The 14,916-nt window shown below is 42.6% G+C and overlaps 1 protein-coding gene across 2 annotated transcripts in view; it reads right to left on the bottom strand.

Moving 5' to 3' along the window:
* SYBU (syntabulin) overlaps nucleotides 1–14,916 on the bottom strand; it is a 200,525-nt gene that overhangs the window by 185,066 nt on the left and 543 nt on the right. For both annotated transcript variants that reach the window (XM_069220634.1, XM_069220635.1), the window contains exon 2: nucleotides 14,345–14,552. In XM_069220634.1, the coding sequence (XP_069076735.1) occupies nucleotides 14,345–14,552 (208 nt within the window). The remainder of the gene's footprint in view (nucleotides 1–14,344; nucleotides 14,553–14,916) is intronic.

The raw sequence follows: 14,916 nt of genomic DNA on the forward strand, positions 1-14,916 counted from the left end.
TCATGTTATCAATTTTAAGATACTCGAGGAACAATCACATGCAAAAATGACCGTCACACACAGTCACTGGAGACACTATATCAGGGTATTTTACACATCTGTAGTATGGAATCTGCACTATCCATTTTACCCAATGAGGTAGCACTTAATAATTAGCCAGTAGAAAGTTCTCCATCTACTGCTTAATTGTGTAGTGCATATTCTACACTACAAATGCTTAAGATGGTCATGATCTATTCTGGCAGTGGTGCTGAATTCACAGAAATTAAACCTCACTGGGAAGAATTTACAAATATAAACAAAGCAGTTGCATCAGTTCAAGCTCCATGTCTGTAAAGTACACAGCATCCTAACTTCTTGCTCTTGTCGAAGGCAAAGAAGCGTGCTTTCTCTGAAGTTCCACCTTGAAAAACTATCTGAAAACCTTGATGGAGGTGAATATTTCTATGCTCTTTTGGAGCACAATATCTTCTGTAGCAACTGATGAGTGGGTATCTCCTGATGAGAACAGAGCATGTTAGTCTCCCTTTTAACTACTATGAGTATACAAAGGCACAAAATGACCTAGAAGCTCTGTCCATTTGGCAGAAGGACCTGCATGGCGCGAAGTTAGATACCAAAAGCAGTGCATGGTGTGGGGTTGGATGCCTACAGGGACTGGATGCAGGGCCTGGGCACAGGCCACAACTTTGGCAAACCCCGCTGTGCATGGCTGAAGGCTATGCATGGCGTGCAGTTGGATGCCTATGAGGGATTGGCCACAGGGCCTGGGCACAGGCCAAGAGCTGCAGCCAACTCCCACCACGCTCAGCAGTGGGCTTTAAGGGTTGGATTAATGTAAGGTAAATTAATATTACTCACTGTTTATAAAAACAATAAAGATTATAGTTAGGAAATAGAATTTAAAAAACCTTAGAAATTCACTAGAAAAACACAAGGTTAGAGGGACGTGATAATTAGGTTCCAAATTTACACGATCAAAATCGCAGAAATTTGCTTTTATAGTTAGACTTATTTCAAGTAACTAGAAATCGTGCCCCAAGACAACTATAGCCTGCGCCCTTGCCATGCACTGCTACTTACCCCACAGATTACATCAGTAATTACATCTACAGTATTAATACCTGATTCATAAAATAACTGCAACATTTCCAATAATATTAGTGCTGACAAAACTGTGCATGGCGAGCGGGTGAGTTTTAGTTACCCTGGGGCATAAGTTACAGCTACTTGAAAAAAGTCCACAACAGCTGAATTTCTATGATTTTGTGTGTGTAAATTCAGAACATAACTATAATGTCCCTCTAACCTTTGTTTTTTTTAGTGTCCTTATATATGTATGTAGGTTAGAGGGATGTTATAGTTAGGTTCAGATTTTACACACACAAAACCATAGAAATTCAGACAATGGCTGTCATACATACACCGTTCCTGGTAAAGGTGATGCCCACTGGCCATCACCACGGAGGGCTTGGAAGAATTCTCCAGTTTAAAATACTGGAGGATTCTCTTTTTTCATTCCCCCAGGGGGGAGACACAGAATCGCTTACACGTCCCTCCACACCCCCCATCCGTCCATCTGTGACATCAGCACGCCACGAGGTGCGCTGATGTCACAAACCCTCACTTGTGAGAGGCCTTCTGGAAGCAGGTAAGGCCTGCTTCCACATCCAAGGAGTTCTTAGGGGGTTTTAGATGCCCCCATGCATGTGGGAGGCATTGCTGGTAAGGAGAGAGTCCCCCCTTTCAAGCAATGCAATTCAGAAAGAGATTCCTGATTGTGGATTGCGGCACGGCACAATCCATGATCAGGAATACCACTAGGCCCCACTAGACTACCAGGGGGGGTCAGCTTTTGTGGAAGCGGGCCAGCTCCCCCATCTGGGGCAATTTTTTTTAATGTATATGGGTTTTTCCCCTGGGGACTAAATATTTATTTTATTTTATTAAAACAGTGTAAATTATCAGGGGGATTGGCCCTCCTATACAAAGGGGTCCCTCTGTGGGGGCTAATTTGTTTTTATATATGTGTGTTTTCCCTGGGGGCTGCACATCTATAAAAAAGTAATATATATATATATATATATATATATATAAATATATATATATATAGAGAGAGAGAGCGAGCGAGAGAGAGAGAGAGAGATTTTTTTTAAATGGGGAAGGATTGGGAGCAGGGGGAGGCAGAGGTCCTGACATAAGCATCTGAAGGAAAACAACTCATCTAATCAAAACAGTGATAGAAGGGTATTCTCATTGAATAGAACAAACAAATACAGAGAAAAGCCATTGATTTAGGAGCAGGAAATGAAATAGATTATAAGGTCATGGAATCATTGAAAAGTGTACGTAAAGCCAGCTATAAGCCTTTATTCGATGCAATTAGCCTGTTGATAACAGACAGATACATCTGTCTGTAGGAGAGATCTAAAATGCGACAAGACCATTGTAATCAGTGTAATAAATGTATGAGCTTTAAACAGTGCACAGTCATCTGGACAATATTTTTGCTGGTCCTATGACTCCAAACTTTTGAGCTCCCCACATTGGGAAAAAAGGGTCCATTTTCCTTGAAACCTTTGCTGCGTCCATGTTGCGTTTTGGGCCTTTTTCTTTCATGGGCACTAGACCTACCCATACAAGCAGGTACCATTTTTATTTGCAGGCCTGGGGAAGGAAGTTTGAGGCTTCTTGCAGACTCCAGAACATTCCATCACAGAAATGTGAGAAAAATATGTTTTTTAGTCAAAATTTGAGGTTTGCAAGGGAGTCTGGTTAAACAAAATGTGGTGAGAGCCATGCAAGTCAGCCCACCCTGGATGCCCCTAGGTGTCTAGTTTTAAAAAATGTATAGGTTGTCTTGATTTCCCTAGGGGCCGGCTGAACTAGGGTCCAAAACCTCATAGTACCCATTGGAAAAAAGGGTCAGTGTTTGGTGAAAAAATGTGCTGTGTCTGTGTTGCAGTTTTGGCCATATCCTCTCACCCAACCTTAAGCATAGCCACACAAGTAAGGTACAATTTTTATCAGAAAAATGTGTTATTACCTTTTGGATTTCGCTGCACTTGTGCTTTTGACATGTAAGCCGGTGTGTATAAGAAAGATGACATTTTGAAAAAATACCTTCCAAATCATACACTGGTACGGGTACCAATAAATTCAGGGATGTAGAAATAACCATTGCTCCTAAACTCCATATCTTGTGCCCATTTCTGTAATGCATAAGTTTCGTTGATACCCATTTTTCACTCTGCCTTTTCTGCTATAAGAATTGGTCTATACTCTGTATTCAATGAAAAACCATTGTACTGTGCAGTTCAGTTGTTGGCGCTGGGTGCCTTGGGTTCTTGGAGAACCAACAAACCCTATATATATCTCCACAATTGGAAGGGTCTAGCGGAATTAATGGCATATTGCTTTTGTCAATCAGCCATTGTGACAAACAGTTAGAGATGAAAATAGTGTCACAAATGACAATTTTTTCCTACTCATTTTCATTATGTATTTCAACAGTTACTTTCCTTGGCAAAACTTTGAGGGACCTACACATATGACCCCTTGCTGAATTCCGAATTCAATCTGTTTTCTGGATCATCAAATGGATTTCACAGTAGTTTCCACCACAAACTGAAACTAGGTTGAAAGCACAAAAAATAGGGAAAATAGACTATCTCTTGGAAAACTGTCAAAAATGTGATACAAAATTTGGTTTCTGGATTCAACTCTGCAAGTTCCTGAAAGCTGAGAAGCTTGTAAGTTTAGTACAGCAAACCATTTATGGATGCTATTTTTAAAGAACAAAATAGAGACTTTTGAGTGAAGCACTTTTCAATTCATTATTACACAATTTATTTTTGTGTTTGGTAAAAAAATAAATATCGTTTTGCATGTATAAACTTTTTGTACACATTGATTCCTGCACTCCCCATTTTCCCATGGTCAGTTCATTAGCCCTAGCATGGAGATGACAAAAGTGCACCCCTCGGTTATTTTAACAACCTCCTGGTATGCAACCAACACCACTGTATGGGTCTGTAAGTGGGTGTGCAACTGGAACTGTGTGTGTGTGTGGGGGGGGGGTGAGTGTATGAGTGTGTATGTGAGTGCGTGTGTGAATGACTGTGTGGGTCTGTGAGAGGATGTGTATGGTTTTGGGGGCTTGTGAGTGGGTATCTGAGTGGCTGTATCTGTCTGTGATTGGGTGTGGTAGTGGTTTTGTGGGTGTGTGAGTGGGTATATGAGTGACTGAGAGTGGGTGTGTGAGTCGTTTTGTGGGTCTGTGAGTAGGTGGGTGAGAAGCTGTATGGGTGTGTGAGTGGTTGTGTGGGTGTGTAAGTGGATGTCTAAAAGTTTGAGTGGGTGTGTCAGTAGCTGTGTGGGTCTTGGAGATGGTGTGGTCGTGGTTTTGTGGGTCTGTAAGTGGGTGTGGTGGTTGTGTGGGTCTGTGAGTGGGTGTGTTAGTGGGTGGGTAGGTGTGTGAGTGCACGTGTGAGTGGATGTGTGGGTCTGTGACTGGGTGTGGTATTGGTTTTGAGGGTCTGTAATTTGGCATATGAGTGTGTCAATGAGTGTGGGAGTGAGTGTGTGAGTGGGTTTGTGATTCGGTTTATTTTTTTATTGGGGTCTGAATCTGCAGATCCATCACAGATTCACACAGAAGGCCGAGTTGAGTGCTGCAGAGGATCTGTGGATCCTCGTGTACCCCAAAGAAGAACATTTCTGGTCAATTTCTTACCCAGGAGGGGTCCCTCACAGACCCCTCCACCAGTCCTTTGGGGACAGGATACCTCAATCCTTACCCCTTATATCCTATTTCATCTTTATCCCCTCCCATGACCAAGTGCTGATACACAAAATAGGGACCACAAATTTCTTTGCAGGTTGCCGCAGGTACGTTTCTGGAGCAAGATCTAGCTTTCTGCCAAATTTGGAGTCATTCATCCAGCAGTTCGGGCCGTAGTCGTATCTAAAATCCCTATTGAAATTGCATGAAGAAAATGCATTTTGGGACTCCTCCCACTTTTCCTCAGACCCCGCTTGATGAATCACTCTGAAACTTTTGAGACAGCAGCTGAATTGACTGGTAAACAGCAATTTAAAAAAAAATCTTCATACCTATGATACAAAGGCATTCCAGCTCCTGAATCTCCATTGCTCATGAATTATTGTGGCAAATGGTAAACCCCGATATTCCATTTGCCACAATAAATTACAGGCCTTGGAGCTTCAAGAGTGCATGCGTTTGTATCACTGGTATGGGGCTTTTTGAAATAGATACATATATCAGTAGTTAAATTTAGGACCACATTTCCAAAGGAAAAACATTCTTTGGTTTGCTAATAACTTTGGTACCATTTAATGAATTATCACAATACTCATTCACCTCAGCTCCTTCCTGGAAACTTTTAGGGTGAACTGTCAAGCAGGGACCAAGAAAAAGGGGGGGGGAAGTCCCAAAACACTTTTTCCCCATTTCTTTTTCTATAGGAAAATTAGACAGAGCTACAGCCAAAGCAGCAGACTGGAATTTCACCAGATGTGACAGAAGGCGAGATCTTGGTCCAGAAAGCGTGCTTTTTGTGATTAAGTATAAATGCATTTAGTAGATTTTGAGAAATTAAGGTTTCAATTTTAAGTATACATCACACAATGGAGGATTCACTGACCCAACAAATGTATACCTAAGATATAATTGACTGCCACCACATCAAAAAAGATGTGGCTGCAGCCATCTTAGGACTTGGTGACTCACTTCTCTGTGCTAGATAAAAGTTAAAAAAAAAAAAAAAAACATATGGGGGCAGGGTTGGGATACGTTGCCCTTCCCCCCGGCTTGGTTGAGTGGGTCCCAGAGGTATGCCCTGAGGCCAAAAGCAGATTTTTTTTTATTGTTGCTTTGCATACACAGACAATCCATGCTCCAATAAATACAAAAGATGGTCTCCCTCATTTTATTATGAAAGGTCCCCTTGGTGGGCTAGGGCCTCAGGGAATGGGGGACTGCAGATATACTTTTAGGGACGAGGGCACACAGCTCCCATCACCGAGACTCTATGAGGCCCTGAGGATCCCATGCACAGCTAATTACATAATATATAATTGATGACATCTTCTATGGCATCTTTGATATTATCACTACAATGTTTGCAAAACAAATATTGATAAGAAAACTGTTATAGTTACTTGAAATAACTTCAACTATACCTGCTGAATTTATATTGTTTTGTACGAGTAAATTCAGAAACTAACTATACTGTCCTTCTAACCTTTGTTTTTTTAGTGAATATATGTATATGCCTTCCATGTCACTGTAAAAGCAAATGACAGATGTGGACACCTTCAAATTCATTTATTAAATGCTTCTCGACCATGATGAGTTTCGGGTCCCAGTTTGGCCTTGATCACATGAAGCACAGCGCCATTCACCTTCTTTTAAAACACCACATAATAATTACCATGAAGGACAGACTTCGTGCTGGAACCAGTCCCCATTGTTAGAACTTCGGTTTGAGTTCTTGCATTCCTTAACAAATAACAATATTTAGTCATACAAATGTGTTATGTATTCACCTTCTCCTCCCACCACCAGACCTCTGCGCTCTGCTCAACAGGCACTAGCCACCATATCCTGCATATGGAAGACCTCAGCTAGAGAAAGATCCTTCGCCAACCTCACAGCAAACAGTTGGAACACCTTGCCCCTGCAACTCAGACAGTCACCATTGTTACTTCAATTAAAGAAGCACCTTAAAACCTGGCTCCTCAACTGAAGCACAGAGGACAAACCCCTCAGTGCCTTGAGACCCTTGCGAGTGAGTAGTTGCACTCTATAAATCCTGATTTGATTTGATTTGAAAATATATTGTTCGTGACTTATGAGTCAATGTGAGCAAATTCATTACGTCACTCGTGGGCGTGTGACCAGAAAATATCTCACATATTCTGCAATTAGGCATATTTCAACTGTGGGATCACCTCTATGCCACATATCACAAGGAAACGACCCCTCAATTTCAACCTTAAAAGTGCTATGTTTGTCGTTGGTGTAGTGATGCATTATTTACCGTGCACAAATAATCATACATGGTTATACAAGGTTGTCACCTTCTATCATAGGTGGTATGATTATTCCCAAGATGGTATTGTCTTCCATGTGGCATCAGTACTCTAAAATTCCAAAATCATACCAAGGTGGTGCTAGTTAAAAGGAACCAATATCAAAAACATAACTCCTCTTATATATTGAGTCCTTTCGGTGTCTTGCTATCTAATAGCACAAGGTAGTTGCTCTCCAATTCTCTCAATGTTTTCTCACAATCTTCACCTCTGATATCTCTCAGCATCAATGAAATAATAACTCAGGCTGCTAGTGTCATTGCTATGGGTGTCATGCACATGTCTTGCTACCGGATAGGACCAATCTTTATTGTTCACAGCTCCAAGATATTGAAGTATTCTCTTGTGAACTTGTAGTTTGGTGCTGCTTACATAGCACAAATCACATTCACATTGTAGTACATACACAGCGTAATCAGTTTTGCAATGATAAGTCCCCTTGATTACTATCGGTTTTCTAGATTACGGTTCATGCACTACCTCCATGTCAATGCCAATTTTGCACGCTTTACATTTATGGCATTTATAGAAACCCTTCTTTTGTGACAACCAATCAGAACATTTCTTACCTTCCTGCTGTTTCTTCCCAATCAGACATTCAGTGTGCTCTATGATAAGTGATGGTGGCATGTTATTAAGGCCGCCGTGTCAGCCGAAAGGAGTAGTATTTGGGATTAAGACTCTTCACATTTATTTATTATCCTTGATGCGTTGAGTGTGCATTTTATTTTGTTTTTGTTTTTAATATATATATATATATTTATAAATATATATATATATATATATTACAGAACAAATGGCTCTCCTCAAAGAAACCAAGGAGCACTCTCCGGGTTTGGTTTAATTATTTTATCTAATCGCCAAGCATGACGCGTTTCGGACATTTCCTTTTTCAAATACTGGCTACAAAGTGACGCTCCTACAAAGTAAAAACACACATCCATAAGTAGTTTACTACAATTAGTTGTGTAGTCACCAAAGAGAACGGACTTCAGTCTCTCCATACTTCTATTTAATTTGAGCGCCACCATCATAGTATGCTACTTTCATTTAAACTTTGCGACGGTTGTGCTGTCTATTTTTTTTCCCAAGTGGAACTGTGGTGACATGGAAAATTACTGGTGAAAGAAATTAATATATATATGTATCACTGGTGTTGCAGAGTGCTCCTTACTGAAGCTGCTCGCCACCTAAATTTGGGAACTTCCCAGAGTTCTCTATTCTTTTTTGCATAATTTATGTGTCACTCTAACCCTGTAAGGGATTTGTTTTGACTTATACTGGGTGCTCCCTTGTGTCTGGACAAAGCTAAACCTCTCTGATGAGCTCTAATGAGAGCGAAACACGTGTCAGGGGTTGCTTTTACTCATTCCAGGTTGTCTTGGATGGTATTTTACCAGTCCAAATCTGTAGTACTGTGCCTGGAGTGGTAAATGGCTTTCTCATTTTACAGCTCGGCAAGGTTGACACTGTGTCAAACCTATACTTAAAGACTTTGCTGTATAAATGGCAAAAGACATTGGCCCTCATTACAACTTTGACGGGCGGCGGAGGCCGCCCGCCAAAGTTGCGCCGCAGGAATACCGCACCGCGGTCTGAAGACCGCGGCCGGCATTCTGAGTTTCCCGCTGGGCAGGCGGGCGGCCGCCTTAAGGCCGCCCGCCAGCCCAGCGGGAAACAACCTTCCCACGAGGACGCCGGCTCGGAATCGAGCCGGCGGAGTGGGAAGGTGCGACGGGTGCTACTGCACCCGTCGCGTATTTCACTGTCTGCTATGCAGACAGTGAAATACAAGCGGGGCCCTCTTACGGGGGCCCCTGCAGTGCCCATGCCATTGGCATGGGCACTGCAGGGGCCCCCAGGGGCCCCGCGACACCCCCTACCGCCATCCTGTTCCTGGCGGGCGAACCGCCAGGAACAGGATGGCGGTAGGGGGTGTCAGAATCCCCAAGGCGGCGCAGCATGCTGCGCCGCCTTGGAGGATTCTGACGGGCAGCGGAAAACCGTCGGGAGACCGCCGGTTTTCCTGCACTGACCGCGGCCAAAGCGCCGCGGTCAGAATGCCCTAAGGGGCACCGCCAGGCTGTCGGCGGTGCTCCCGCCAACCGCGAGCCTGGCGGTCACAGACCGCCAGGCTCGTAATGAGGGCCATTGTCACTATCTAGCTCGGCGTGGATAGCACTGTGCTGATCCAATGCTTAAAAACTTTGCTAGATAAACAGACATTTGAGGTGAGCAAATCTAGAGTGTCGCCGGTGTTGCAGAGTGCTCCTTACTAGAGCTGCTCTCCACCTAAACTTGGGAACTTCCCAGAGTTCTCTATTCTTTTTTGTATATATATGTGAATATATGTGTGTGTATATATATATATATATATATATATATATATATATATATATATATATATAAACCTATAGTTATGGTAGTTATACACAATTATAGTAACTATAACTCGCAGCTTAAGGTAACTACACCACGCTTTCTTGCCATGCACTACTAATTATACAAATATTACAGCACTCAGGGCAACTTTTATAACATCAATAAAAATATCAATGAAACTTTAGAAGTCACATTATTGAAGAAGAAACTGTGCATGGTGGGGCGCAAGTTATAGTTACCTTAGGCTGTGAGTTATAGGTATTTGAAATAACTCTAAGTATGACTGCTGAATTTCTCTGGTTTTGTGCAAGTAAATTCAGAACCTAACTATAACGTCCCTGTAACCTTTGTTTTTTTAAGTGAATTTCTAAGATTTTTTTTATTGTTTTTCCTAACTATGATGTCCCTGTAACCTTTTGGTTTTATTCATTGAAAATATATATGCACAATACAGTACCATGTGGTAGAAATTTGTGGTGTAACCCTGTGTTGTAACCGTCATGAATTGTTGTAACAACTGATATTCTGATAGTCATACTTAAGATTAGTTAGTGATGGTGTGAATCTCACTGTGCAATAATGAATACTGAATAACGTGCTACACCTGATTACAGACTAGGAATATTGAGTGATGATGCAAATGTTAACATGCTCTAAGGATTAATGAGAGATGATGCAAATTCAGCCATCCACGCAAGACCTCCAATTCTTCAAATGTCTATCAGGTCTTATAATTTTTGGTTGGAAATATGAACTTGCATTCAAGATTAACAAGTGATAATGGAAATTTCAACATTCACTAGGATTATCTAATAATCGAGCAAACCTAAACATAAATTAAAAATTAATCAACCATGGTATTTCTTGACAAAGTGTTGGCCTCATAGTTCCCACTCTTACATTGTGCATGATCAGGAATAACGTTTGTAATTTTTGACATACTGTAGGTGCTTCTGGTACAGTGGTACAGTGCTTGTGCTGGCATAATCATGGTAATTATTTATGATTTGTAGGCATTTTTGGAATGATGGCGCCTTGAGCACCGCCATATTGTTAACTCTTGGTCACAAAATTATCACTACTGCAGCCTCATACCTTACCCTATAGAACTGATGTACTGGTGGGAAACGGTTTTTGCAACACAGCCTTTACCACACAGGACCTTCGCCATGCAGCCTTTTCCACACAGGTAAGTACCACGCAAGTACATTTTTTAACCTTTTCCATGCAGTACTTTACCACACAGATATATATATATTTTTAAGTGTTTTTTTAATTTTAAAAACAGGGGTGAAGGTAAGGGAATGGTAACAGGAATTTTAGGGTTTAGGGGAGGATAGCGGGAAAGGGAGGCAAGGGTAATTTTAGGGTTTCAGGTTTGGTAGAGGTAGAGGTAGAGGGATTTAAGGGTAATTTTACGGTTTTGGGGTGGGTTGATGTAATTGGAGATAAGGATATTTTTAGGGTTCAGGGGTGAGTAGAGGTAAAGGAAGGTAATTGTTATGATAGGGCGATATATATTATAAGGTGTATGGTAGAGGTCCACGATGTGATGCTACACATTGTAAAGACATACATTCTGTAATGATGTACGTCATCTGCAAATATATGTGCACTCACTTGCCTGTTCATCCATTCACCCATGAATGCATGCATACACATACATATTGAATCATTCATCTCTGCTTTTACCCATTCATTCATTATGTATCCTTGTCACTCATTTATTCATCCATTCATGCACTCACTCACCCACCGAACTTTCAGCTCATTATTACATCCATTCCTCATCCATCCACACAGCCCCACGTATATACTGACCAATCAGTAAAGAACCACCTTTATTTATACGATACAATAGCCATATCTGTTACGTTTGCCAATGCCTGTTTTGTTTATGGTGTAGAGCATCCTTCACCTTGTTGGGAAGTGTTTTGTGGCCTGGTAGTATGTGATTTTACCATCAGAGCTCCCGACCTAAGTGGAAGCTGCATTCTGGATATTAGCATTTAGCTTTACAGTCAAAGAAGTGCGCATCTGAGCATCTTTGGTTTAGTGTGTTTTGATATTGTGTGGTATCACTAGCACAGTACACTGCACCCAAGCAGCTGTTTTATGATGTAAACATGAAAATTTAGGACTACACTGATGAGCAACCTGTTTTCTGATGGGCTACTCTGTTGTAATATATTGTGTGAGAGAGAACTAGATTTCCCGATGGTTTTTTTCTCATGTGTTATTTGAGGTATGCTTAGATAGGAGAGTTGATGAGGTCTAGTGTGTAAACTGCTGGCTTTATAACTGTGGGCCTTGATGTCAAATCCAGCCTTGCATTTGACAAAATAAATCATGCAAATATGGGCAAAACACTAAGACCCTCATTAAGTCCAGCCTGGAATTAATGGGTGGCATTATTGGTATCAATGGCATCAGTAAACGTATAAATCACATTATGGGTCTGACAGAGTGGTATCTGGGAGAATACCACACTGCCAGACAACGAAATGCCGAGTGGTCCCTCGCCCACAAACTCCAAGTGTGGGTTCACCAAGCCTGCTGTTACTGGGTGCTGGTCCACACCCGTTAATACCTCTGCCATCACGGGTAAAGGGCTCTGAGCACTGTCATAGCCCTGCTTCCACCTGAACACCATCAAACACTATTAGTGGAGTGCACTCCCCCTTCAAGGCAACACAGGAGACTGCCCCCCATAATGCCCCACCACCCTATGCCTGCAAACCAACATTGACCCACTGCTTCCAATTACTACCTACTCAGAGCAGATAGTTAATGACAGTGAGAAAGGGCCCATTACTGGGTGCAAAATAAATATCCACAGCAGATATTGCGGGGTCCACGCGTTATTTATTCCTCTTCTCTCCTGAAACAGGAGTTTTCAGCCCTGTTGGAAATATGAGCCACTCATAATGAGGGCCTAGATTTCCTTGTGCCTAAAATGTACATATGTGAAATATAATAGTAAGTATATATAACCTAAAACAATGTAATTCCTACTGGAACTACACAATCTTGTATTGGCTCAACACCCCCATAATGTACATCTCTCGGTTGCACTCCAGCTAGGTTCACACTGCATGAATACCAATATATACGTATGTGCTCTTCCTCCTTTCATGAACCTGGAGGTTTGAAAGGCTGGCTTGGGCTAAACGTCCAGCTCTGGCTCAATCCTTGTCCTAAGATGACTCATGAGCTAAAATAGACCTGAACCAAGCATCCCAATTATTGTCGTTTCACTCTCTAATGCACTTCCAATAGACAACAAACATTTACAATGAAATAGGTCTCACATTTGCTTAAGTTACAGCTATTGGCATTGTAAATGCATAACTGGACTTTCTTGTCACATAAATTGGTCAACCCTGCCACATAATTTGCTCCTCTCTGCCACATAATTCCAGTGGTCCTGCATATAACTAAAGCACTTCCATTTACTGTAGATATTTTTGCCCTACCAATGACATCAAGGGATTTTTGTAAGGCAAGCCCAGGAATTAATGAAAGTGATGGGCATGAGATGGGCATGGTTAAAGACTACAGTATAGAACATGTCGAATAGCAGCGCTTGCCCACTGCTATGCTCCACCGAAAAACACCTCTTGAAATGGGCATTTGAAAGCACAAAATCTACAATGATGCTCTTATCGTGTGTGTGTCCACCGCCAAGTTAAGCTGCGTTTACGCATGAAATCAAACTCTGCAAGACGTCCAAGTCCTCTTTGTTTTGGTAACTCATGTAACTGCATCTTTGACCCTCTCCCTCTTTACTGTTTACTAGTTAAGGATGAAGTCAGTAAAGTTAACATGAAAACAGCCTGATGCCTGATTACCTTTATTCTTTTTTTCCAAGAAAGACATATGACATTTTTCACAGATACAGTTTCATATTTATTGTAATATGATGCACACTGCACTAGTTAAGGTCATGAACTTATTCCACATAAATAATGCATGTTTAGTGGTAATGGTGAGAGAGAGGGAGATAGTCATCCAGACGCTCATTTGTATAATGTACAATCAGGAAACCTGAGCTAAAACCCTGAATCATCATATGGCCAAGTCGTGTGATCCTACTCAAATCATATTATGCCATTGTGTCTCAATCGGATTGTCAAATCTCAGACCACCCTGAACGGTTTAGTGGCAATAATGTTCCTCCATATACAACAACATTATTGGCCCCATATAAAGTGCACTTGCCAAACTGACTTCTCTTGTGTCGCTCGTGGCAGTGTACCCAGGACATTGGTTTTGGAAAAAAAGTTCTGTTTAGAAAGCATTACTTTTAACAGATCCTAATGCTGTCTAAAGTATTGAAGTGAAACACAAGGTTTCACTAAATATATTTTTTTAGTTTGAGTGAATCTTTATCATATTTTACATGACGTTGCTAATTAATTTACTGTAGTAAACTAGCGATTTAAGAGATGGTTCTTCGCGAGTCGACTCGCTGTCCGAATTTGCTATCATGCCCACCTCTGTGTAACACATTTGGTTGTGTTATTAACACGAGTGGCCTTTTAGGCCAGAAGTTGTTTAAAATGAGATACCACACTATGACGTGTTAAACAAGAGAGGGCTGTACGTCCCTGGGCGGCCGCCGTGTTCTCACGTGCCACTACGTAGACTGGTGAGGATGTGGGGGAGGGGAGGCAATGCCCGTCAGATCTTTTTTCAACTGCGATGTAGCACTGAGGGCTGTTGTATGCCTGAATGTTTCGGGACAGAAGCTGGTTTGTCGTGTGATAAAATACACTCTGTGGAGTTGGCAGTGCCTGTTTCATTTCAGTGCAGCCTGGGGCGTTATGAAAAGAGCTCTCCGTACCTGAGCAGAAGCTGTTGCTGTTGCTGCTGATGGTCCTGCCCGAGCTCCCATTGCCAGACTGGAAGTCCTTGCTCTCCTCCTCGGAGAAGGGGGACTCGGAGGAGGGAGAAGCCTTCTGCCGAGGCAGATAGGGGCGCAGCACCAGCCTCGGGATGCGGCTGCGGGCGGACGCCTCCTTGTCCGGAGCCCTTGGCTGCTCCACGTTGGCCTGCAGGGTGGAATGAGAAATGTGTTAGCACAGGCTGTGGGCTCCATCCCCGCGGCGCTCAACTGCTGCCCGGCCGAGCTGTGTAGGGCACGGGAAGCGACGCCAGAGAGCCGTACCCATGGCTCCTGCCTCAGCTGCCTGCGCCACCGCCGTGGTGAGCTCCCCGGGCCGGTAGGGGGGTGACCGTCACCCTCGCGCCCATCCCGCTGCGCTCATCCTGCCCGTAGACCCACCCTACTGACACTGGTGTCAGCTGGACGCAGATATCCTTCGCAGAGGTGCCCCGCTGAAGCACGGATACTGTGCTCCTTGGCACATCGTTAATGGGTAGGTGGCGCACGAGCTTCTCCACGCCCTGGAGATA

This window comes from Pleurodeles waltl, chromosome 2_2 (assembly GCF_031143425.1).
Source record: "Pleurodeles waltl isolate 20211129_DDA chromosome 2_2, aPleWal1.hap1.20221129, whole genome shotgun sequence".
Lineage (NCBI taxonomy): Eukaryota > Metazoa > Chordata > Amphibia > Caudata > Salamandridae > Pleurodeles > Pleurodeles waltl.